At 39.7% G+C, this 27,335-nt stretch overlaps 1 protein-coding gene across 4 annotated transcripts in view; it reads right to left on the bottom strand.

The window, feature by feature from the left end:
- The window catches only part of macf1a (microtubule actin crosslinking factor 1a), a 564,022-nt gene that overhangs the window by 24,462 nt on the left and 512,225 nt on the right, over nt 1-27,335 (bottom strand). For 2 of the 4 annotated variants that reach the window (XM_073034465.1, XM_073034464.1), the window contains 12 exons: nt 25,990-26,109; nt 23,830-23,999; nt 22,291-22,450; nt 21,914-22,108; nt 19,078-19,206; nt 18,251-18,394; nt 15,223-15,411; nt 13,669-13,765; nt 11,287-11,456; nt 7,020-7,182; nt 6,199-6,353; nt 5,575-5,649 (listed from right to left, as the gene is read on the bottom strand). In XM_073034465.1, the coding sequence (XP_072890566.1) occupies nt 5,575-5,649; nt 6,199-6,353; nt 7,020-7,182; nt 11,287-11,456; nt 13,669-13,765; nt 15,223-15,411; nt 18,251-18,394; nt 19,078-19,206; nt 21,914-22,108; nt 22,291-22,450; nt 23,830-23,999; nt 25,990-26,109 (1,767 nt within the window). Of the gene's footprint in view, nt 1-167; nt 195-2,076; nt 2,095-5,574; nt 5,650-6,198; nt 6,354-7,019; nt 7,183-11,286; nt 11,457-13,668; nt 13,766-15,222; nt 15,412-18,250; nt 18,395-19,077; nt 19,207-21,913; nt 22,109-22,290; nt 22,451-23,829; nt 24,000-25,989; nt 26,110-27,335 lie in introns of all 4 variants that reach the window. The other 2 variants (XM_073034463.1, XM_073034466.1) reach the window with 2 other exon arrangements.

Here is a 27,335-nt window from a genome sequence, read left to right on the forward strand (position 1 = left end):
GCATTTAAACTTCAATAAATAAAGGACAACTAAATAACAAAAGATAGCTGCAGGAGTTCTCAATAGCCATTTGATAACAAGCCCATATAATAACATAAATATCATGGAGGATAATTAATTTCTGTACACAGTTCCTTTCATTAATAACATAAAAGAGACAGACTTACTCCTATAAGGGCTATTGTACCGGAACCCTTAAAAAGAATTAAAGTATTCAAATAGTAATTTTTTTCCAAGAAGTGTTGGCTGAAATATTCATAAAGAATGGGAGAAGTGCCTTTGATTTCCCTTTCTGTACAGATGTCAATTAAAATTATTTTGCACAGTGTGGAATTCACAGCAATCACGTGATGTGTTGAGGTAGAATGATTATAATATTAGTGATCTATTTTCTATAGACATTCTAAAGTAGGGAAATATTATTTTGCTCCCTAGTATTGCTTGGAAACAGCATACCTTGTATTGTCCAAGGTACCAATCAGCACAAGCTATTAGTCATTAGATCCAAGACTATATTACGGTATGTGGAGAGAGGAGGGTATAGACTTAGTTGCTTAATAATCTTGATTTTTTGTCTGCGCTTCAATGCATGCATAACAGAACAGGGCATGCAAATTTGTAATTAGTGTGGGTAAGAAATCTTTTTTTTATACTGAAGATATGCCACCAGAATTATCCAACGTCATGCTGCTAACGTACTCTTTTTTCAATCCTGAGATGATGAATTGTATACATGATTTACATATTGTGCATCTCAATAGGGAGTTTATAATTTTAGCTAAATAGAATGTGATGACATTTCTTGCTCATTCCACATTAGTGAATAAATCTGGTAGCAAGCTCTTGCCTTTTTTAAAAAACTAGTGAGGTGCAAAATATCACACAGTGTTCCAAAAAAATTATAACCTTTATACAACCCTGCAAGCAAATTTATGTCTCATTATGGTCTTATTAGCATCTTGAGGAGTGCATGCAGATATGTACAAATTTTGAAGAGACTTTTGTCATAATAAACTTCAAAAATCAATTATTTTAAAACACTTCAATTAATGATGTGCACTTCAAATTAAAATTTCTGAACAGTTTAGTTCAACATGCATAACTTTTTACTTGAGTGGATACACTTATGCAGCTGTGAACTGTACATGTCTGAAAGAGATGGCTCTTCAAAGCTAGATGTAACACTGTGTGATATAGTTTATCTTACATACGTGAAGATCCAGTATATTGAATCAGAAGGATTCTGTAAAATTACTCTAATTTCACATAAAATGCTGGAGGAACTCAGCAGGTCAGGAATGAAGAAGGGTCTCAGCCCAAAAGGTCGACTGTTTATTCACTTCCATAGATGCTGCCTTACTTGCTGATTGCCGAGTTCCTCCTGAATTTTGTGTGTGTCGCTTTGGATTTCCACCATCTGTAGACTTTCTTGTGTTTAAAATTAATCTAGTAATCTTAATTAACCTCCTGATTCATCAGCGATCAAAACTTCACGCATACAGAGTAAACTAATTTGTGTGTCAGTATTTTCACCATGGGCTCAACCACCGTTCAGTTATACAGGGGATCTCCTGTAGAATAAAACTAAGAGCATCTGAAAATTCCTTCAACGGTTTGAAACGTGCTTTACCAATTTTATTGTTCCTTACTGATGTTATTTAAATGCTTCACGTGAAGGGCTCAAATTTTATTCCTGTAGGCACTAATTAGGAGTGGGATAAATTATTAGCCAATATTTTGATATAGAAGAAATCTGAAGTTCTCTAATGCTGTATTGGAACACCCTCTGCAGTATTGTTTGAATGTTGAGTGCCTTAGGATATAATTCAATATTGTGATCAGTAAACAAATTCCTAGCACAAAGAAAATTATTTACTGACAATGTTTGCATGTTTAATATTGACTTCCCTAATCATTATTTCATAAGTAATCAAAGTTTTATTTTACACTCAGTCAATATAGGATTGGAAAGGTTGACAGAATTTTTCTAGGTGCTCTGAGAAAGACTATTTACATGCAGATCAAAGTGCAGACTCACACCACAAATATATAATTAACACACTGAGTACACGATACCTGATTTCCAAGGAAGAACTATTTGCAGCAAGACAATATGAAGAAAATGAAAAAAATATATTTTAGACACACTAATAAGCACATTCAAAAGTAGGATTCTAACATAGTGACATAACATATACCACTGAATTTATCAGGCTAATGGTGATACAAATTATGATATCCAAGCTTCTCTCTCAACTTAACTTTGAACACTTAATTTAACCAAACTAATTTGCTGTCACCAGAATGACTTGGTTGTACATTTCACAAAGGAATCACTTCAACTTATCTACATTGAGCAACATTCAGTGTGAAGTAGTTTCAAAATAAACCTGCTTTGTTCTAAACTAAGTTCTGCTTTTCTGCCCACATGTTGAACCCAATTAAAGAATCTCATATTCCTTTTAGTTTTTTTTCTTTACAGGAATTTACACCATGTTGAAATCTCAAACGTGCTGCTTAAAAAAACAGAATTTTTCAGGACGATCATCTGATAAATATTAATTGTTTCTATAAGGAGGAATTTTATAGCCAGCTCCATCTCCGCAAACCTTTTACATTATGCAAGTGGTGTCTTGTGTTTTTGCAACTTTTTAAACTCTCACTGACAAGGCAAAGCTCAGTAATAGCAATCTTGTAGGGATTACAGCAGTTGATAATTATAAATTCCAAAACACTTGCATATAAAACGCATTACATACACACTGGACAACGGGTGTTGCTACTAGAGGGCGACTCAAGCAAGAAGCGAGCTGCTTGCAGGTTTGATTGGAACATTTAAGAGAAGCTTACATGACTACATAGAAAGGAAGAATATAGGCTGGATGGGCCATAGGGCCTGTTTCTGTGCTGTATTCTATGACTAAACATTCAGGCACAATATTTAACAATGAGTCAGTTGGATTACAAATGCAATGATACAAAAGCAAAATGAACTAGGAAAATTGAGATGCAATGGACAATATAGGATTTTGTAAAGACGAATTAATGCTTGACCACTCTAATGACGTTCTCCAAGGAGGTAACCTGTGCTGTGGTTAATGGAGAACCAGTGGGCACATTACGTATAGTTTGCCAGAATGCATCCGTTAACCTGCTGGATCAAAGGTTATTTCAGAAAATAAAACTCATGGTTTAGGAGATAATATACTAGCCGGCTAAAAAGGAACAGAGAAGGCATAAATGGGTCTTTTTCTGGATGGCATGATGTAACAAGCAGTGTGCCAAGGTAATGGGTACTTTCAACAATTTACATTAATGAACTGGCACCAATGTGTGGTTGCTAAATTTGACGATGACACAAACAGGGAAGGGTAGGGAATTGTGAGGTGTATGTAAGTGGCTCTGGAGGGATACAGATAGGTCAAGTGAATGAGTAAAGATCGGGTAAGTGAAGTACAACCTGGGAAAATTTTAAATTACCCACTTTGACAGGAGGGGAAAACTATTTAAACACCAATAGATTGCAGAACTCTAATACTCTGCCTTCATCAGTTTTCCTAGTTCCTCAAACAACACAGACTTATGAGACAGGATTTCTCTGCACAAAACCAGAGTCCTCCCAAACGCCTTCCAAGTGATCACAAATGCTGTCTCTTAGAATATTTTCATAAAATGATCATTGGGTGTAAATTTCTTGGCTCATCACTACTGCCCTTTCTTAATAAGGAAACAGCATTAGTTATCCTCAGGTTATCTGGTGCCTCACCCTCAGCCAACGATGATGAAAAAAATCTCCATTAGAGGCTCAGCAATCTCCTCCCTTGCATCCCAGAGCATCCTGGGATAGATCCCATCAGGCCCTGGGAATTTATCCACCTTCCCTATTGGTTGAGGGGACAGACTCTTTTCCTAGCTACTCTTACATCCAATATACATACAGGGTGTTTTGGGATTTTTAAAATCCTGCTTACCAAGGCCATATCAGATCTCTCCTACACTATTGAAAACATTCAAATGCCCATGCCTGATGGCTTCCTTCTTATGTCTGTTCAACTTCCTTTGCTAAAACAAGGTTCCCTGATCTTGCCCACTTTTGCATTGTCAGGGGCAAGATGATTCAGAGCTCTTCCCACCTTGCCTTTAAGCACCTGCTTATCAGATGTAGTGTTTCCTTCTAGCAGCTGCTCCCAATCTACTTTTACCCTGCTGAATTATACGGTTGAAATCAGCCTCCGTTTTAACCCAAAGAAGCCTCTTCTTTTTCCATGATTATCATTTTAGGAAGAAATTTCCCAGGGAGAAATAATGACACCATGTTTGTCTATCAGAAATTTCTTCAGAAAATACATTTTTCCCATCAGCACCTCTCTCAATGAAATTACTTTTTCTCAAATTATTCCATCTTGTATTATGAACTGATGATCTCATTCAACAATAGTTACATTTAAACTGAATATTTCTAAATCCTATCAGGGCGGGAGGAGGACATTAAACTTTTCCTCGCTTCACTTAATTACAGGGAGCAGCTAAGGAGTATCACTGATTTCAAAGGAGCTCAACGTGTATTAGGACATTTCAAAAGCACAACAGATTCACTGATAATGATTTCTTATTGACTTGGAATGCATAATTTACTATCTACAGCGTTTGTACACAATCTTTGTTTTCTTTGAAGTATATTTTCTGAAGACAGAATACTTCAAAGAATATGCTTGGAGCATTATCTGTCTTTTTTTTTGAAAAAAGTAATTGACCCATGTCTCAAACAACTGATAATGACCCTCAGTGGGCAGAATAGGTGGATTATCTTATCAGGAAAGATTAGGCAGGGATAGGATTGTATCCAGTGGAATTTGCAAGAATGAGAGGTGACTTGACTGAAATGTTTAAGATCTCAACAGGGTGGATGTGTGAAGATTCCTCTTGTGGGAAAATCTAGAACAAGGGTAACTCCTGAATTTATGCTCGCATGCTGAAAATTTGGGGGACCAAATCTGTTTCCACACTCTGCCATTCAATGGAATTCAGAAGCACGGCTCAGTCCTGAAGAGGTTCTTCAGTATTATGTAATGGAAAAGTGTCATTCAGCTCCTACGCAAAGCCAGAGCTGACAGAGGATACAAAATGCATCCCATTTCAAATGGGATTCTTGGCTTGCAGTTAAGGAGGCAACAAATTAATTTTGCTTTAATGTTTTATTACTTTTAACAATACTTCTAAAACCATTTTTTCAAAAGATATTTCAAATTTAATTATCTTTAAATGTCCCAGTAATGTGATGGAATCTTTGACAGATGACCTTTGGCCATTAGGACCAGGGAAGTGCAAGCACGTAGGGATTGTGGGCAGCAACTCTGGGCCTCATGCCTGTCCCAGCATAATCTGAACTATCAGCCCACTTAAAACATAAAGTTCAGAAATTCAGCACATTCTATAGATTATTTCCTTCAAACAGTTCCTGTTAATGCTCAAACCTAATCGATCTCAACTTCAACTATTTTATGAATATGCTTTATAAAATTTGATCAAATGTTAATGATGCATCTATTTCAAAGTTTAAAGTTATTTACTTACTCTGTACTTGTTCTCTCCAATCTGCTCCACCTGAAAACGTTTTGCACATTTGCACTGTGCCACCTGTCTAGTCACCTGAAAAGCAGAGAGTTTTAAATTAGAAACCGAAAATGTTCAAATGTTATTACCTACAAACAAAAAAAACTGTCTACACGTTGGTAGGATGCAATAGCTCTCTGTAAGTGACTGACTTCCACAATACAATTACATTTTTTTTTTGAAGTTAGAAGAGTAAAGCAGTGAAGACAGTTCCAGCACGTGCAGGAGCTCAGGCTTGGTTACCATGGTTTCCTGTAGCAGGTTTGGTTTAGTTTGGCTTCTAGAGACTGGTGAGAAAATAGGCTGAGGGAGGACAGATGGGTCTACGGTATTTAAGTTTGATTAAGTTGTACCGTGGTTGAATTACACAAATTTGATGGACCAGTTGATACTCTCCTGCCTTTATTTACACATGACTTCTGTTTCTTTAAAACTTCCCCCATATAAAATTGAAGAATTTCTATCTTCTGGATAACAACCTACTTCCCTTTTCCAATTTGAAACACTTCCAAGAATTTTTCTACTTAACCTCAAGCTAGGACCGGAACAACAACTACATTCAAGTAAAAATAGTGAATTGTGAACCTCATCCTCGATTTTGTCAGCATCGGTAACAGGCCGATAGGCATCTTTATTTGGATGAAGTGCAGCAACAAATTCATAATAGTCAATGTAACCATCTCCATCTCCGTCAAAAATGTCAGCGACAGCAGTCATTTCCAGTTTACTAGTGGGAAACTCTGAAATAGAAACACAAGATCAGACAACTTAAAATACCAGATTTCATGGAAGTGCGATGCTATTGCTCTAGAGACAAAGTGTGCATAGTCAATTAGATACCGTATCTAACTTGGAGTACGAGGCCTTAAAGAAGCAAAATTTAAAAAAATAACAAGTGATGTAATGCAAGCAGCGATACAGTTACTTTCCTCAGCATCACTGACAATTCTTTAAACAAAGGATAGTCCTATTTGTGGGGACTGGAGAATGATGATCGACAGTGAACAGCACATCTCTTACCCACTGAGACAGAAATTCTGTATGTTAGGGTGGGTGGTGGTAGGTGAGGAAAGAGGTACTGCTGGGAGAAAATGCCAGGGATTTCCTTTACCATCTTCTAAATGCTCAGCTGCCATCTTAAGCCACATTTATAACAACTTCTGCATCATCCAGAGTGAACCGCAGTTTGCTATTCTAAACCAAGTGTGCAAATGCAGCATCTTTGTTCAGTCTAGACCCTGCCTTTTTATAAAAAAAGACATGATGTCTGCTTTAATATTAGCAATGAACTTTAAAATTCAATGTAAAATAATTATATATTGTCCAACTAATGTAAATTTAAAGGAACACCTTCATGAATCTAAACACTTTATAATTTAATAAACTGTGGAAAATATTTCAATTACTTGAAGAGAGGATTCCATCAATGAATTCCTGCCGTGTGATCTTTCCATCCTGATCCTTATCAATGCGCCGGAAAAAGTCCATTACTCGGGACTTCTTATGGTTCATCCATCGCATGTACTTTTTCCGCCACACATCAAAGTCGAAGTTGGCAAATTCTTTCAGCTGAAATTTAAAGAGGAGTTTTATTCAAGAGCTGAAAATGTAATTCACTGCCAAAGTTAGAAAGATTTTCTAATGATATCAGATTTTATAAAAAACAGAAGGTTTGAGTTATTCAGCTTTACAAACAGACAAAACAGAAATGAAAAGAATCCATGGAAATCACTAGTTTAGGCCTGATATGGGGTTTAGTTCAAGTGTTTATGAGGACAAACTACATAACCACAGTGCTGGATATAAATCGAATCAATTGATACACGTCAGCCTGACTTGAGAGATATCTCGTGGGACGGGATGAGTTCTTGATATTGCTGCAGGGCCAGGTACAGTACTGTGCAAAAGTCTTAGGCAGATGTAAAAAACGTTCTGTAAAGCAAAAATGCTTTCAAAGTTAATGAAAGGTTTCTAAATATCAAAATGATTTTACAACGAAGAGCAGTGAACAGTAAAAAACTAAATCAAATCAGTATTTGGTGTGATCACCCTTTGCCTTTAAAACTGCACCAATTCTCCAAGGTACACTTCCGTGCAGTTTTATAAGAAAATCAGCTGGTAGGTTGTTCAAAGCATCTTGGAGAACTTGCTGCAGTTCTGCAGACTTTCTTACTTCTGTCTCTCCAGGTAATCCCAGACAGCCTCGGTGATGTTGAGATCAGGGCTCTGTGGAGGCCATACCATTTAAAACCATATAAAATCTGGGGCACCCACAGTGGTGCTAGAAAGTTTGTGAATCCTGTAGAATTTTCTCCATTTCTGCACAAATATGACCTAAAATGTGATCAGATCTTCACTCAAGTCCTAATACTAGATAAAGAGAACCCAATTAACTAAATATCACAAAAACATTGTAGTACTTGTTCATTTATTGAGAAAAATTATCCAATATTACATGTATTTGTTGGAAAAAGTATGTGAACATCTGGGGTAATGCTTTCTACAAAAGCTATTTAGAGTCAGGTGTTCCAATCATGAGATGAGATTGGAGGCGAGGGTTGTAGAGATGTCCTGCCTATAAAAAAAGTCAAAGTCATGTTACTGACAGAGTCTGCTCTTCTCAAGAAAGATCTGTTTATGTGCACCATGCCGCAATCAAAACAACTTTCAGAAGACCTTAGAAGAAGAATTGTAGAGATGCGTGAAGCTGGAAAAGGCTACAAAAGCATTTATAAAGTCCTGAGTGTTGATCAGTTCACAGAAAGAGAAATTGTCTATAAATGGAGAAAACTCAGTATTGTCGCTACTCTCCCTAAGAGAGATTCTGCAAAGATCACACCAAGCGCGTAATGTGCAATGCTGAAGAAGGTGAAAAAGAACCCAAGGGTAACAGCAAATGACATGCAGAAATCTCTAGAACTTGCTAGTCTCTGTTCATGTGTCCACTATAAGAAAAACACTGAACAAGAATGGTATTCATGGAAGGATACCACGGAGGAAACTACTGCTCTCCAAAAAAAAAAAAATTGCTGCATGGCTCAAGTTGGCAAAAGACCACTTGGATGTTCTACAACGCTTCTGGGACAATGTTCTGTGGACAGATGAGACAAAATTTGAACTTTTTGGCAGAAATATACATTGCTATGTTTGGAGAAAAAAGGAACTGCACACCAACACCAAAACTTCATCCCAACTGTGAAGCCTGGTGGAAGGAACATCATACTTTGAGGCTGCTTTGTTGCCTCAGGGTCTGGACAGCTTGCAATTGTTGAGGGAATAATGAATTCAAAATTGTATCAAGACATTTTACAGAAGAATGTCAGGGTAGCAGAGAAACTTAATAGAAGCTGCAAAAAGACAATGATCTGAAAGATAAATCAACAAAAGAATGGTTTGAAAAGAAGAAAATTTGTGCTTTGGAATGGCCAAGTCAAAGTCCTGACCTTAATCCTATAGAAATGTTGTGGAAGGACCTAAAGCAAACAGTTTGTGTAAAGAAGCACACCAACATCCCAGAGCTGAAGCAGTTTTTAACAAGGAGAAATGGCCTAAAATTCCTCCAAACTGATGTGCAGGTCTGATCAACAGTTACCAGAAATGTTTTGGTTGAAGTTATTTCTGTATTGTGGGGGGAGGGGGGGTGGTCACACCAGTTACTGAAAGCAAAGGTTCACATGCCTTTTCCAACAAATACATGTAATATTGGATAATTTTTCTCAATAAATAAATAAATAAATGAACAAGTATAATGCTTTTGTGTTATTTATTTAATTGGGTCCAACTTATCTAGATTTAGGACTTACATGAAGATCTGATCACATTTTAGGTCATACTTACGCAGAAATAGAGAAAATTCGACAGGGTTTGTAAACTTTCTAGCATCACTGCAAGACTTTTGCACAATATTGTAGATCTCAACCATGACACACAGAAGTTTGAAGTAAAGTTTATTATCTAAGTATGCATCTGTTACCATATACTACCTTTTCTCGCAGACATTTACAAGAAAATAAATACACCAGAATTTATGAAAAACTATACATAGAGACGGGCAAATAGCCAATGTGCAAAGAAGACAAATTATGTAACTAAAAAGTAATACTGAAAACATCAGTTGCAAAGATTCCTTGAAAGTGAGCCTATAGGTTGTGGAATTGTAGTGAGCGAAGTTGCCCACGTCAGTTCAGCAGCCTATTGGTTGTAAGGTAATAACTGTTCCTGAACCTTGTGGTGTGGGTCCTCAGGCTTCTGTACCCTTCTGCCTGATAATAGTGACGAGGAGAGAGCATGGCCTGGACAGTGGGGGTCTCTGATGTTGGATGCTGCTTTCTTGTGGCAGCGCTCCATGTAAAGATGCTCAATTGCCCGTGAAGTATCAGGCTGTATCCTCCAGTGTGTGTGAGCTGCAACTCCCAGAAAGGTGGGGAGTTATCTGGGATTTGAGGGAAGACTATTACTCAGGTTGGTCATTGGGAGGAGGGTGCGTGAATGAATAGAACTTCACAATGGTGTGGACTGGGATGGATCTGCGAAGGGTGGGAGAAGGGAAGGGAAACACAAGGATGTAGTAGCTGGGAGAGGTTTGATAGCCGGGTTTAAGGTTTCCTAGCCCACACTTGCTTCTCCCCGACCCCACCACACCTCTCCAAAGGTGTTCCCACACCTTGGGGAATTAGGTTAGCCACAATTTTCAGAGCCAGTTAAATTAGGAGCTTCAAGTCAACTAAACCACTGAAAATGTCAGTGCGTTCTCTGTAAGGTGGTTGTCTTCCCATCCCTTACCCTGCTCCTGTAAACACTGTAGGCGGTCAGAGCAGCTGATGACCCCTCAACCAACAGGCTCTTGAACCAAAGGGGATAACTTCACTTGCCCTATCACTGAACTGTTTCCACAACCAAAGGGGACTCACTTTCAGGGACTCTTCTCATGTTCTCGAAATGTATTGCTTATTTATTTATTGCTATTATTTCTTCTTTTTCCATTTGCACAGTTTGTTGTCTTCTGCACTCTGGATGAATGTCTTTTGCTGATTCAGTCATGGTTATTATTCCATAGATTTATTGAGTATGCCCACAAGAAAATTAATCTCAAGGTTGTATATGGTGACATATATGTACTTTGATAATAAACTGACTTCGAATTTTAGCTTGTCTTATTCCCCCTACCCTCTGACAATTATCCACACCCATTCATTCATGCTTATCCGTTACAATTCATCTCACCGTGTCCATTTCTGAGTAAATTAGGAAAGACAGCAAAGCCTTTGAAAGCGTGGAGAAAAGATATAAAAGTATGATGCCAAGAATTACTAGCTGTGTGGAGTTTGATTGCTCCCTTAGGTTATGCAACTGTCTACGTAAGGAATGGTTTTAATAGAACAAACAAACAGGAATAGTTTCTTCTCTCACAAGTCAAATAAGGAATTTCTAGAAATATTCAGCGGGTTAAGTAGCAACTGTGGATATGAAACAAAGACAGAGCATCAATTCTCTCATTCCTCTCTTTCTTTTGATTCTTTGTCCAAGAGCCTTATTGTGTCTTCTATTTCTTAACCTTGTGAAGGATCATAGATGTTGTAAAATCTGAAATAAAAAGCTCAAACGTCCAAAGAGAAGAAAGTTAACATTTTGGGTCAATGGCCTTTAAATAGAAGTGCTAAATTATAGACTTACTTCCTCCAACCGGTCCAGACAGTCGTGTAGCTTTCGCTGTCTCTCCAGCGCTAGTAACCAAACTTGCTGCCACCTGCCGGAGAGTAGATTAATCTGGGGATTTTTTGCTTCTGTCTGTGCTGCGACAGCTGTGGGGGCGGGTGGATTAGCCATTTGATTTAAAGGTTTTCCTGCAACACGCAGAAAAAGATTGTGAGTGCTCAATATTCTAAATGCTAGCACATTCAAAGAATTTGTGGTCTTATTATTTCAAAATAGAAAGTAAAGATTACCACATGCACATCAAAACATACGGTAAAATGTGTTATTTGGGTCAACTCAAATCAGCGAGTATTGTGCTGGGCAGCCTGCAAGTGTTGCCATGTTTCCACGGCAACATAGCATGCCCACAATTTGTTAATCCTAACCCGTACATCTTTGGAATGTGGGAGGAAACTGGAGCACCTGGAGGAAACCCTCACAGTCGCGGAGAGAATGTACAAACTCCTTACAGGTAGTGGTGGGAATTGAACCCGGGTCGGTGATTGCTGGCGCTGCAAAGCGATTGTGCTAACTGCTAGGCTACCAAGCCACTCTGACCTAGTACCGTGAGGCTACGGCATTTCAAAAAAACACTTCAATAAAAATATTTATTTATTTATTGAGATACAGCGCAGATTAAGCCTTCAAGCCGCGCCACCCAACAATCCTTCAATGTAATCCTAGCCTAATCACGGTACAATTTACAATGACCAATTAATCTACCAACCTGTGTATCTTTGGACTGTGGGAGCAAACCAGAGCACCTGGAGGAAACCTATGTGGTCATGGGAAGAAGGTACAAGCTCTTTACAGGCAGAGGCAGGAACTGAATCCTAGTCACTGGTACTGTAGAGCAGTGGTCCCCAATCACCGGGCCGCGAGGAAACAATATGATTTGGCAATATGAAACGATATGAGTCAGCTGCACCTTTCCTCATTCGGTCACGCCCACTGTTGAACTTGAACGCACGTGAGGTCATCAGTTGTCTAAACGCAGTGATACCCTTGCACTAGGGATCACTGGTTGGCCTCGCATGGCTGGTGAGAAGTGCCGTTGCTACTGGCCTGGAGCGTGGACAGGTTGGTGCCGCCTCTAAACTTGTTTACCACACCGAATGTTCGTGGGGAACCCAGTGCTAAAATATTCACAGATGACCTAATTCGGGTTCGGGCTTTTGTAAGTAGCAGAGCAGCTACCTCGCTGTGATCTACTGAAAGTCATCCCTCGAGACAAACTTTTGTCGGCTGATAGATCCTACAAGTGGGGCGGGCACGCGCCCTGTCGCATTCCTCGCTTGGTCAATCGCTCTCTCTGGACTGCGACTGCCGCAGCCCCGGCACGGGAACCTCCGGCCCTGACCTTGTCCTCTCACCCCACCTACGACCAGCCGCACCTGACCAAGGCATCTGGCGGCGGGCGGGCAGGCGGGAGGCTAGAGTTTGGGTCCGGAGGCTGTCTAATGAGGCAATGAAGCCCTCAAAACTGCTTCGGTATCCTGAGTCAAAGCACCCTGCACTTAGAGACAAACCCGTTGAGTTTTTTGAGTGGAAAAAACATGAGCAAGCAGAACAGAAGCAAGTGCTGAGAGCCACGAAAACTAAATCGCGGAATAGACTGGACATAAGGAACCTCCTCCGAGTATCGCTGTATTCCGATCGTGTTTAACACCTCCCCCCCTTGGCCCGTCCGCAAGAGTATTGGCAATATTAAACCGGTCCGCGGTGCAAAAAAGGTTGGTGACCCCTGCTGTAAAGCATAGCGCTAACCACTACGCTACTGTCCTGTCCTAAAATATGGACCAATGCAGCTGGTGTTTATGAAAAAAACAACTTCACGAACGTTATTCACCTCTTCATGAAGCAAGCTAAGGAACAGTTTGCTGTCACTTTTAGTTACTTATCATCGACACCCTGGGATTGCCATTACCCAGAAACTTAGCTGGATCAACTTCATACATACTTTGTACACACGAGACGGTTAGGGAATGGGAACCAGTGACGTGCAACTCACCTCCAGTTCCCAAAGCCTTAATCTACAGTTGCTGGATTAAAAATTTGCAGCTCCCTAATTAGCTGCACTGTGGATGCAACAATTCAAAGTAGTGATTCATGAGCTATCCTGCACCAAGGCCTGTCCCTACAGTGGATGTTTTCGTTCAGTGTGCGAATAAAGAGGTAATTTTTCTCCTTCCTGACCACACTGTCAATGAGATCATACAACACTTGGTAGTTATACTACATGAGACACTTCACCCATTCATCTTGTAAACAATGACCAAATCCCTAATCATAGCTTTGGAGAATTCTTCCATGATTAATCTGCAATCTATTTCCCCCTTCCTTTGAATGAAAGAGGCTTACTTCCTCGCACGTGTGATGGTTCCACTGCCTTCCGCTTGTATGTTTTTGTAACTTTATCCACATCTGGCTGTTTCCGAGTCATTTCTTCCATGAAAGACTGAGAAAAAGGATTAAAAAAAAATTAAACAGGAAAAGTGAACAGGCCTCAATAGCTAAAAATACTTGACACCTTTACTTAATCTAAACTGAAGGGTGAATGAACTAGTCATCAATGAGGCTCTTACACTCTGAGAAAAGGAAAATATAACACATCTTTCCAGACATTAATCCTCATCTGATAATTAAGACACGGGCTGATACAAAGATAGGCGGAGGGGCAGGTAGTGTTGAAGAAGCAGAGAGTCTGCAGGAGGACTTAGACAGGTTTGGAGAATGGGCAAAGAATTGGCAGATGGAATACAGTGTCAGGAAATGCATGCTCATTCACTTTGCTAGAAGAAATAAAAACGTAGACTATTTTCTAAATGGAGAGAAAATTCAAAAATTAGAGGTGCAAAGGGACTTGAGAGTCCTTATGCAGAATTCCCTAAAGGTTAATTTGTAGGTTGAGTTGGTGGTGAGGATGGGAAATGCAATGTTAGCATATTTTTCGAGAGGACTAAAATATAAAAGCAAGGATGTAATGTTGAAGCTTTATAAGGTACTGGTGAGGCCTCACTTGGAGTACTGTGAGCAGTTTTGGGCCCTTTATCTAAGAAAGGATTTGCTGATGATGAGGGTTCAAAGGAAGCTCACATAAATGATTCCGGAATTGAAAGGTTTATCATATGAAGTGTTTGATGGCTATGGGGCTGTACTCGCTGGAATTCAGAAAAATGAGAGGGGGATAACCTCACTGAGACTGATTGAATGTTGAATGTGGATGTAGAGAGGATATTTCCAATGGTGGAGGACTCAAAGACCAGAGGACGCAGCCTCAGAATAGAAGAACGTCCATTTGGATCGGCAATGAGGAGGAATTTCTTTGGCCAGAGAATGGTGAATCTCCAGAATTCGTTGCCACAAGTGGCCGTGGAGGCCAACTCATTGGGTGTATTTAAGGCAGAGGTTGATAGATTCTTGCTTAGTCGGGCAAGAAGGGATACAGGGAGAAGGCAGAAGATTGGGGCTGAGAGGAAAATAGATCAGCCAATAAAATTGTCTATGTACTTGCTCCAGTAGGAACCTGTCACCCCATACTGCCCTCCTCACACCTCCACCCCCATTGAGTTTGGCCTAATGTAGATGCCAGACTCTCATAATGTGATTTAACTCTTTAAGGCCTCAGAACTATCAGGAATGAGCAATACTGCTGTTTTATAGGTGTTGGTCATTTGCTTGGAACAAATGTTCAACAATGGGAATCCAGTGCACACCAAATTTAGTTCTACTTAGCAACATTTTAGTTCAGCTGTTTATTTTCAGCAAGAAGAAAACAAAATTTGATCAGTTATGAATTTTGGAAAGGAACAAGAGTGACTGAAGACGAAATGCAGAAACTGCTTTACAAGGTTTCAAAAGCCAACTTGTTACTATTAATATACTTGTTCTTTGGCTGTTCAGCTTTGTGTGTACCTGGTGTTCTGCAATGATTGCTTTGACTTGTTCAACTTCCTTTGGCATAGACTCTTGATCTCTTTGTATTAGTGTAGTTTCAGCCCACTGTAACCAGGCCAACAGCTCTTCCAGCAGCTCAGCATTGGTAACCAACTCTGACAGCGCAGATGCCAACCTTTGTTGGTGCTGCTTTGCCCACGTCAGCACCTAGATACAAAATTGACAGGGAAAACTATAAATATTTATTTGATTAACAAAGTTCTACATTAGAGAAAACTGATTTTGAAGAGATCAATCGCTTGCAAAAGATTTTTTTTCGCAGTATATTGTAAGTCTGAATTTTTGGACTGCATTTCTTCATTAAAATCTACACAGAAACAAAACATGTCTGAACACTAAGTACAGTATTTAAGACAAATAATCACTGTAATCAAGTCGATGAAGTGGAATTCCATTTCAGAAGTTAAAAGATTTATTTCTTCTTATTAGAAGGCATAATATACAGAGGAGAGATTTTAATTACTTATCCTACTTCAGAATAGCCCAGAAAAGGGACTAATGCCATACACTGCAGTATAACCATCAGTTGTTACAAACATGTCATATTCAGTCCTTACTAAATTATAATTAAAACTGGATTCCAGCAAACTGAGACCACCACTTGGCTGGTCTTGGAAAACTTGCAGTTCCCTTTATAGACACCCGAGGTACTGCAGATGCTGGAATTCTGGAGCAATGCACACATCAGGACTGATAGAAGGGTCTCGGCCCGAAACGTCAACTGTTCATTCCCATCTATAGATGCTGCCCGACCTGCTGAGCTCCTCCAGTATATGGTGGGAGCCTTATAGTTCCCTTTTTACGTAGATTGCAAGAGATTCAGGCTTAACCAGATGAGTTCATCTGCTCTCAACAGGAGGAATAATTGAGCAGTTCCTCTCCATCCTTAAGTCCGTCCCTGCAACTGTCCACCTTACTGAACCCCTCTGGACAAAGCAATGATGAGCTGCCTCACTCCACAGAGGTACTACACCAAAAAATGGAGTCTTGATTGTATTTCCTGTGGTGCTAAACACTGCTGGTATAAGACGAGGTAAATCAAAATCATAATTAGTTGAAGCTTTTCATTCTCTCTCCCTACTGAACTGATGTACAAATTCTGTGAGGTCAACTTCTGTTCCACAGATGTACCATGGAGGCATTCTAACTGGCTGCATCACTGTCTGGTATTTGGGGGAAGGGAGAGGGAGGAGAAATGCACAGGATTAAAATATGCTGCAGAAAGATGTAAACTCAGTCAGCTCCATCATGGGCAATAGCCTCCCCAGCATCCAGGGCATCTCCAAGGAGCACTGCTACAAAAAGGACCCCCATCACCCTCTTCTCATTGTTACCCTGCGGGAGGAGGTACAGGAACCTGGAGGCACACATTGAACAATTCAGGAATAGCATCTTCCTCTTTGCTGTCCGATTTCTGAATGGACATTGAATCCATGAATATTACCCCATTACTTTTTTATTTCTATTTTTTGCATTAAGTATTTAATTTAACTATTTTATATATATTCACTGTAATTCACATTTTTTCTCTATTATTACATTTTGCATTAAATTGCAAAGACAACAAATTTCAGGACATACGCCAGTGACAGTAAATCCGATTCAGAAAATTTTGACCTCTTGTTAAAATTTCTATACACTGACCTTTGCAACCATTCTTTATAACTGAAGGTTCTCATTCCAAGTGACACAGTAAACAACCACCCTCCTCTTAAATTATATATATGTACTGTAAATTACAGTTTTATTATGTATTGCAATGTTCTGCTGCCACATAATAACAAATTTCACGACAGTGATATTAAACCTGATTCTGAAAATACAATATACTCTCGTTGTGTCAACTATGACATTTATAACAGCACCTTGTTATTTACTACATTATATGTAATAGATACTTTATAATAATGAGGAGACTGTTCATAAAATGGGCAACCTTGAGGTTAACCACTGCAATACATAAAAATTACAATAGGACACACGCGCATGCGTGCACACACACACACAAAGCAAATGTAAAATGAAAAAATAGTGAGGTAGGGTATATTGTCCATTCAGAAATCTGATGGCGGTGGGGAAGAAGCTGCTCCTAAAATGTAAGAAGTGTGTGTTTTCAGGCTCCTGTACCTCCTGTTTGATGGTAGCAATGAGAAGAGTGCATATCCTGATGGGGCACCTTCATGAAGAATGCTGCCTTTTTGAGGCATCGCTGTTTAAGAATGTCCTCAGTGTTGGGGAGGGTAGTGCCCATGATGGAACTGTTGAGTTAGCAATTTTCTGCCACTTTTTCCCGAATTTGTAATGGCATCGGTTACCCTCAAAGGTTAGGTTCTCTACAGTTGTAATCTATTGACAAATTATTTATATATCTGCCCTGAATACAAATTAGGAAGGGAATCAGAATGCTTTACCTCTTTATTATCCAGAAAACTGGATATTAAATCCTATAATGAGATGCAATTGTGTACTTCATCTTTTATTCTTGTCCCATCACCCTTCCCTGCTTATTGTTCCTCTCCACATCTTGTGGCACATTGGCTGACAACCTTGCCATTTCTTTAGCATTAGTTTTTTTTCACGAGGCCAAACTGCAAGCTCGATGCTTGACCCAGCACGGATGGAAAGCGTGCAAGGAGACAGCTGACTTCGAATCTGGGACCACTCGCCTCGAAGTCCGGTGCAGATGACCAGTACTTCCCTACTTATACTAGAATAATTCAGCACGTGGAAACACAACAATCATCAATACTGCCTGGACTAAAAGTGGTTCTACTACTGAATGTTTTCCGATCACCCATACAAGTTTGCAAGACTAATAAATTCATCCTTTGACAGTAAGGCGTAACAGATTTAAATTCTTGAAGGGAATACTTTCTGTACAACTGGCATTTTCCTAATAGTTCAGTTAAGTGTAGGTATCTTAATTATATTTAATGCAGTAATATTTCCTGATCCTGCTCTGAACTGCTGCATTATTCCCACTTACTTCCTCAAAGCGGGCTCGGATGATGGTGATCCAATGTTTGACAGTCGTGACGCAGTCTGGGTGGCACACGGCTAAAATCGCTTCCCCCATGCCGGCTGCCTTATTGACATCGACACGCTTCTCCTCCACTTTCTTCATAAACTCCTGAAATATTGAATAACAGCACAATGCTCTTCTTTAAAAAACGCACACATACAATGGGTTTAAAAACGTTTAAACCACACAAGGGACCTTGCATCAATTTCATTACCATCAACTAAATATGTCCAAAAATAAACAATTTTCCCAGAATTTTGTTAAAAGCACTGTGTGTTAAATGTGATTTAAAGCTGAATTTTGCTGTATTTAAACCAAAAAATATATATGCTCCAGCAATTTTTTCAAATATACAATCAGTTCATTCTTTAAGAAATTCAGCTGTGCATTTTTAAAGCAAAGTCACTGAATCAGCATCAACTTTGTGCTAAGTATTTTATTAAATCCTTGTATTACACAATTGTACAATGCCATGTCTTTTGAGGAGTCTAAAAAGAGCTTTTGTAGTGTATTATTTCCTGGAACTTTCAATGGAATTCTCTGACATTTTCCCTAAATCCTAGGATTTAGACAATCCTTTCTAATACTACTTCAGTGCTTAATGCTCTAACTTTAAATAATTTTTAAGTAATGGTCTAATGAAAAGTAACTTTGAATTTTGATTGAAATACTTTCCTTTCGAACATACAGAAGGTCAAATGCATGCCATTCCGTAGTTCAAATATTTAGTCCTTTTAAATGAACGTACTGATTTTGTTTTTAAGAAAATCACATTTAACTGCCCAACTCACCTTGTGTAGATCAATCAAGGACTGCAGAGCTTCCACGTCATCTGGTAGGACGCCCCGGAATCGAAGCGATTGTTCTGCCTCAGAAAGCCACTCCAGCAGCATATGGACAGCATTTCGGAACTCCTCTGCCTGGGATAGAATTCAAAAATTACCACCACATCAGCTACTTTCTGACATTCAATGTCAAATTTTAAAAAAAATTAGTGTATTTCTGAAAGTTTTCTTCCTAAAATATTCAATAGACATATTCCTTCACTTTACTTTGGAATAGTGGTAAGAAAGGTTGCAGACTGCAAGCTCTGCCATACTGCAGATTACAGTGAATTACAAGAAAAAGATTTTGAGACAAGTTTCTCATTGCCTTTCGACTTGTCCACATTTCATTGAACAGGTAATTTAAATAAAGAATCAATTTTTTTTCTTAATGAAGGATGTAGATCACCAAAGATCATGTTCGTGTTTAGAAATTACTCAGAAAATGGCATATTTCCTTTACCTCAAAGGAGAGTGGAATATGGAAGTGAGGAAGGTGCACCAGTGGTTTGGTGGTATGTAATTATCTATGCTGACTCTTCAAGAGGTATCGTGCTAGTTTTATAAACTTAGTGGACCTTTAAGAAATGAACAAAAACGAAGTACCCAACTTAAAAACTCAAGCTAGGTCACTTGCAGTTTATTTTCATTTTCTATATCTAGGATTGTTAACAAGGCTAACATTTATTGACCACTTCTAATTCATCTTTCAATGACAAAAGTGAGCCACTGCCTTGAACTGCTGCAATCCTTCAGGCAAAGGGGTTCCAACAGTCTTGGTCCGAAACGTTGATTGTTTGCTCTTTTCCATGGATGCTGCCTGACCTGCTGGGTTCCTCCGGCATCTTGTGTGTGTTGTTTTGGATTTCCAGCATTTACGTGTTCTATGTGTGCATGCTTGTGCTTGTGGCACTGTTGGGGGGGGGGGGGGGGGGGGCTGCTTCAGGACGTAAACTCAGCAACAATTAGATGCAGCATACTTCCAGAGTCAGGATACATTTGAAGCCCCTGATAGTGCAGGCTGTGGGTCTGGGAGGTACTGTCAGACAGCCTAGGCAAGTAACTGCTGTGCACCTTGGTGCTGACACACACTGCAGTCAAGCTCTGTCCTAGATGCTGTCAAACTTCCTGATGATGGTTCATGATTTACTCAGGCAGGTGGAGATTATTCCACCAAACTCCTGACTTGTCATTTGTAGATGGGGGAAGAGACTTTACAATGTCAGGAGGTTAACTCATCCCTCAGAGGATATCCAGTCTTGGATCACATCACAACCACACGTGTGAAGTTACGGAAACTGAGCTTATGGTGAATGATGCCAACTGCATTTCTCCACCCAGGATGATACTGGTGGGGTTCAGGAATGGTAAAGTCCATTCTAGGTTGTTGGAGATGACGACTGTTTGGCATTTTTGCGATGTTATTTGCCAGTTATCAGCCTATGTTTGAATGTTGTTCAGGTCCCATTCCTGAGGAGTTGTGGATCAAACTGAACACCAATGTATATTCCTAATTCTGATCCTATAATGCAAAGTCGATCATTGATAGAACAGTTGGAGGTGGTTGGGCATTGGTCACCATCCTGCAGAACTTCCCTTCTTTGTGCACTGGAGATTTTATACCCACCCGCCCCCCCCCCCCCCCCAATTCATGCTGCATATTTCAGTTTTAACATTGCTCCTTGATGCCACATGCTCTCAAACATTGCCTTAATGCCAAACAAAGTCACTCTCACTTTCCAAAACAAGAGAAAATCTGCAGATGCTCGAAATCCAAGCACCACACACACACACACACACAAAATGCTGCAGGAACTCTGCAGGCTAGGTAGCATCCATGGAAAATAATAAACAGTCGATGCTTCTGGCCAAGACTCCTTCGGTGCTCTCAGTTTCCCTCTGGATTTCACCCCAAGGGTTCAGGGAGTGATGATGGTTAGAACTGTTGGTCCTGAAACCCAAACTGTTTATACTGAGTAAATGCCTCATGTTGCCATTGTCATTACTTTGCTAATGACTGAGGACAGACCAATCAGGTGCTAAATAGTCCATAATGGGTCTGTCATGTTTCTGTGATCAGAACTTATCTCAGAAGCTTTATGCATGGTTGGGCAAATGTCAGTACTGTAACTACACTGGACAGCTTGGCTAGAGATGCGACTAATACTGGAATAGAAACCTTCATCACTGCAATGGTTTCCCTTTGCCCTGTCTTATAGCCTTTACTGCATCCTGTGCCTCTTGGCCATTTCTTGGAGTAAAATGAGTGAGCTAAATCCTGGATACTAAGACAGCAGCTATCCCCAGGAGAAAGCATTTACTTTGAATGAAGATCGCTGTACATGGACTTATCAAAGATGTCTGCAAATGCTGGAACAATACAAGTTTCTAACACTTAGATCAAAAGATTTTTTTGTTAATTTAGGATATCAAAAGTAATAGAGCAAATGTAGTCAATTGAAACTGAGATACATATAAAATATGATCTGAATGAATGAAGGAACTGGCTCATAATTTCTTTACAAGTAGTTAGCATGGAGTGAAAATTATGGATAACATAAAGCATCTGTGGTTCTGATTGACATACTAAATAACAGAAAAACAGGTTGAAATGCTTTACAGAAAATATAGATGTTATACTGGACTTCTCTCAACAGCTGTTAAATGACTAATAAACAACGTTATTAACTATCAGTGCTATGTGAAACAGTGCATTACAGTTTAACTAAAGCAACAGTAACAACCGGATTCCTTTTCATTCCACCAAGTTTATGTTAGAATGGATTCTGAAAGTTATCTTCACCTGCTTAAGAGCCTGCTCAAGCCGTGTCTGTTTAGACACTGAGAGTTTGCACACTGTGTCCCATCGTATACTCAGCTCCTGCAGTTGAACTTTCACCCAGGTTGTGTCGTCGTGGCTGTTCTCAATCAGTTCCCGAGCTGACCGCTTCAGGACCTGAACACTACTTGTGCGTTTACCGAGTTCCTTCTGGAAAACCTACAAAAAAAAACACGATAACCAAAATGTTTCTGTGTGCAAAACCCAGAAACAAGTGAAGCTTTCAACCTCTATTGCTCATAAAGTTTTCAGCACAAACAAAATTGTATGTTTTGAATTAGTAATGAATGCAAGGCCATGCAAACTTGGTCAATGATGAATGGTTAACAATAAAACTCTACCTTATGAGCATCCATCAAGTTCATCACCAGGTCAAGATCTCCGTGGACGGGCTGATCTTCAGCCAACTGCGGCTCAACCTTGTACAGCCAATCCACTAATGCCTGGAGAGCATCAGTGAACTGTCCTGAAAACAGAAGGGCCTCTTCCAGCTTGTGCTGCCTAGAAAGGATTAGGAAATCAACAGTCCTTAATATTTGGGGAAGCTACATCTAAATATTAAGCATACAATTATGAAATGTCAGCTCAGAGCCAGACACAGTAGACATTGTCAGTAAATAACTAACTTAAAACACCGTTTTCACTTGCATTTTTGATATAATATCATGGGGCGGAAGGTAGCGTAGTGGTTTGCACAACGCTTTACTGTACAGGCGAGATGGGTTCAATTCCCGATGCTGCCTGTAAGGAGTCGGTACATTCTCCCCATCATAGCACAGGTTTCCTCCCACATTCCAAAGACATACCAGTTAGTAGGATGTGAATTGTCCCGTGATTAGGCACAACACTTTAAAGTACGGGTGACGATGGTTCAATTCCTGCTGCTGCCTATAAGGAGTTAGTATGTTCTCCCTGTGACCGCGTGGGTTTCCTCCGGGTGCTCCGGTTTCCTCCTTCAGTCCAAAGGTGTACTGGTTGGTAGGTTAATTGGTTATTGTATATCGGTTGCTCGAAAGGCTGGAAGGGCCTACACTGCAGTGTATCTCAATAAATCAATTAGTAAATTAAAAATCCCTCAGCAATAGATTTCTAGAGAAGCGTGAATAGCTATTGATAAAGCATGCCAATTCTATATGCAAATAATTATTGTATTTAACATGTTAAAATGGATGACATGGCTCCTCGCTGATTTCACCGACTGAAACATCATGAGGGCCTGAAACATCGAGACAGCAGGCGGTGTGTGTTTGCTAAATTGCCGTCGGAAGAAGGTGCCTGTACTCGAGTGATCTCTCTCTGTCTCCCTTTCAGTGGAGAATGAGAACCTGTCGGTCCTCAGGACTGGGGGCTTGGAGATGTGACACAGAAGATTGTAACAACCGACAGCGAGTTCCTGGTGTCTGCTCTCGTTGTTGCAGGAGTGACCCCCTCCTCTCCCTCAGTGGAGAGTGAGAGCCTGTCTGAGATACTGAAGTGCTGGGTTATAGACTGTAGTTTTGATGGACTGTGGAGCAAGGTCCCTTTGGGGGCCTTTTGCTGTTGTTTGCATGTTGGGTGGTGGGGGGGTGGAAAGGTTGGTGTTTCTGCTGGCACAAGTGGGGGGAGGGTCAATGCTTGTGCGAAGGGGGGGCTTTGATGTTTCTATCATGCATTCTACGAGGTTTCTTGCTTCAAGGATATCTGTGAAGAGTAGGAATTTCAGGCTGAATACTGTATACATTCTCTGATATTAAAATGAACCTTTGAATTATGATAGACGTAATTTTTTATTTTAGGTAGAACACCGGCCAGTCCGAAGCAACAAATTGTGACCAAATGCTAAGCTAATTTCAGCTAGAAAATCTCACTTAATCGTTAAAACTTTAATTCTCCCTCCTCACCTTTCAACTGATTTGCCACAGACGGTGTCCCACTTGTCCCGCACTTCTCCAAGGAGATTATCCAACTTTTGCTGATCATCCTCATGGGAAGCCTTATCTTTCATTGAGCGGCCCATTCGGATTGTGGTGTCGTACACTGGCTGTTTCCCACCCAGCGTTTTCTGAAAATCCTAGTTTAATTGGAAGGAAAACCATAGCAATATAAGATCTAAAAGGGCATAGACTGCACGTCTCTGAATAACACATTAGATCTTGTGTTAGAAATCACTAGTTTGGTCAGTAAAGCATCCACATTTTTGAGTTCATGCCGAAAACTATTTAATTGCCTTTGGGACTTCATAGCCCATTGGGTTTGGCAACAAATTTTGTAACTGTTTTCACAAAATTATATTTGTATAACCTAAATGGTTCAAAATAATAATAATTCAGGTCAGCAGATCTTTGGTAACATTTCAACTACTCATTTACAGAGCTTTGTTTTATCAACAATTTTACAAGGAGAATTGATTTTCCAATTAGAATAAAATGTTGATTTGATTACAGTTGCAGCTGCCGTTTGAAGAACTTAATTCTTTCCCTGATTAATTTCTGAAGAAACCATCCCAGACTGGCAAAAGCCTTTCTTTAGATGTGCAAGTGGGAGTACTCACAGAAAATTCACAGACACCGTTATGACACCAGGGACACGTGGCGCATGTGGCAAGGTACACAGACCATAACAGATTACAAGTTCACCCTGCATGTCGGTGACAGCTCCCATCCTGATGGGCTAAATGCCCGCCACGCACGATTTGATGCAATTAAAGCCACCTTTCCTCCTGAGGAACAGGTACCCTTGTCTGGCTGTAGCCGAGGTGAGGAGGCATACAAGCTGGGCACATTCAACGTCTGCAAGTCTGAAGACATCCACCAAACTGCTCCCCCACCCCCAACCCACAACTATACAATACTACCACCAACGATAACGATTCATGATAAGAATCTGGAAATCTCTTGGGAGTTATCTGTCAGCAAAGGAAGATACCAACAGTGAGGTTCACCATCGCTTTCAATGTAGCGCTGCGCTCAGTCAATAGGAAAAGATGTGTAAAAACCTCAGACCCTGCACTAAACTCAGTCTGATAAGCAGCAGCAATCCCTGCTCCCTAAAGTGTTCCGGCACCTGAATACGAACAAAATAATGTTTGTGTTCTCTCTCAGGCCAACCTCCCGGCCACTGAATCTCCAGTTCACTCAGATGGCTCCATGAGACAGCCAGATCAACTGCAATCCTAACGTTATCTGACAAAGCAGACACTCCACACCAGGCTCCATTTAGGAAGAATTAAAGATGAGACACTTCAAAGTCTACATGAGAATATGCAATTTCCCAGCAACTCTTTGGATTCCAGGTGCAAGACTGTCTAAAATAGAGAAATAGATGGTATTGAATATCTTGAACCTTTCATAAATGAAAGAGGGGACAACCACCTCACAAACTATTAATCCATCTACCTCACTAGGCACCTCTGTTCAACTTGTGGAAGAGGCCTTGGATCCAATAATAGCTTCATCAGTCACCCTAGAACCCCAGAACCAAAGCAGATTCAAGTGACCCTCTACTCCAAGCTTCAGTCTGAGATGACGTTGATAAGTATTAATACATAAAAGATGCTCTTTTGCTTCTGTTCCCTTTTAAATTTTGCTTTTGTTACTCAGGTTGGTACTAATTTTCTGCAATTTTCTCCAATTATTGGGTACTGTTTGACCGAAACACTCAAAAATCAAATGACTCTCAAGCTCATTTAGGCATTCACAAATGAAACAGAGTTCATAATGTCAAAAGGACCTTAATATTCTTGAAGAAATGACAAAAAAAATTTTCAAGGGCTCCTAGATCTCATCGTTAGTCGGTGACTCATCCAGAGCGGGAATGTTTGGACATCAAGCTGCTGGATTGATTCTACTGCACTGGTGCCAATGGCACAAAAGCCCTCGCCTCAGATCAGGAAATCAAAATGGTTACTTTAATTAAGAGACGTTCATGAGGTGAAGCTGTTCATGGGAAAAGGACATCAAAATTATTCATCCTCCTCACCAGAGATAGGAATACTGAAGGAGGCTGTAACTTGATTCTTAAACCAAATTCAATCCGCTCTTATGGAACAATAGATTTCTTACCTTGTGCTTTGTAAGCTGCAGTTTGATTTTATCTGGGTCATTGGAGATTTCAAGGTCCGTATCCAGATTGTTTTCCGCTTCCTCCAGCCAGTCGATCAGCTTTTTCCATGCTTCGTAAAACTGGGGTTAACACAAAATATTCTGGACTAAACTCACTTGGATCAAAATCAAATGCACGTGTCAAGAATTTCAGTAAGAAATACAGAGTGCATTCTGCAGATGAGAGAAATACTTTCAAATACAACCAACAGTCAATGTGGACTGCATCTGAAATAGGTAACGTTCTTCAGTGTATCTAATTAATGGGGTTAAATGCTGATATATTTGGAAGTTACAGGTAGATACGGTCAATTTCAAATGGTACTATAAATGAAGATATAATTAAAATAAACAAATGAATCTCAGTAAAATGAAGCACTCCATCTCCTTGAGGTGTCAGTCATAGCATCTGTGCTGAATCCACTGCATTATAGCATTTGAACAGAAGTTCAGTGCTTCCAAGAAACTATGATCCTCTTGTACATCTTCAGAATAATTTCTAAATGTAACATCATTATCGAATGCTTCCCCCGCCCCCATTAGAATTCTACATCTTTAAATACATTGTGGTTTCTACTTTGAATGAGAGCTATTCTTGGAGTACGGAATACTGGGGACTTCACACAATTTTTCTTTTTGAAAATGACCGTTATTGCTTGCTTCCCAGTTTGACAGAATTGGCAAAAAGCTAGTTACCATGGTGTACCGGGACAACAGACTGTTGGCTGTGACTGAAAACCCAAAGGAATTAAAAATTTTAGCTGAAAGATGGAAGGAAAGCATTTCCAGTTCCACCACAAAATTAGTGAAATAGGCTAAAATAACATGAATAAAATGTATAATTAAATTACACTGCTTTTAAGAAACCTTTAAACACACTCTTCATAGAATTAAACTAATAATGTTTCAAATGTTTTGTTATGTTTACCGTGCAGACATCTAGATGAGATCATTTGTTTCTGCCTGTAAAATACATGGGCTTATTCCAACCAATCTGATGTTCCAAATTCTCAGTTTTTGAATAGTGTAGAAAGTAACAAGTGTGCTTAGGACATTATAATAAGTTCAAAAAGGCAGTGTTGGACTAAATCTGAATAAGCACAAGATGTAGAAAAATGGAAGAAGTACTGAGACTTAAATCATACTTAAATATATTCCAATAGTAAATACACTGAAAATGATCTGTGGACCTTTTTAAATTACTTTAGTATGTGTGTCACAATAGCTTAAACGGTTCTGTTATCCGAGTGGCTTCAGAGAAACCAGAGAGTTTTTTGTCGCAGAGCTGTGAGCACATTGGAGAATAT

This window comes from Hemitrygon akajei, chromosome 32 (assembly GCF_048418815.1).
Source record: "Hemitrygon akajei chromosome 32, sHemAka1.3, whole genome shotgun sequence".
Classification (NCBI taxonomy): Eukaryota; Metazoa; Chordata; class Chondrichthyes; order Myliobatiformes; family Dasyatidae; genus Hemitrygon; species Hemitrygon akajei.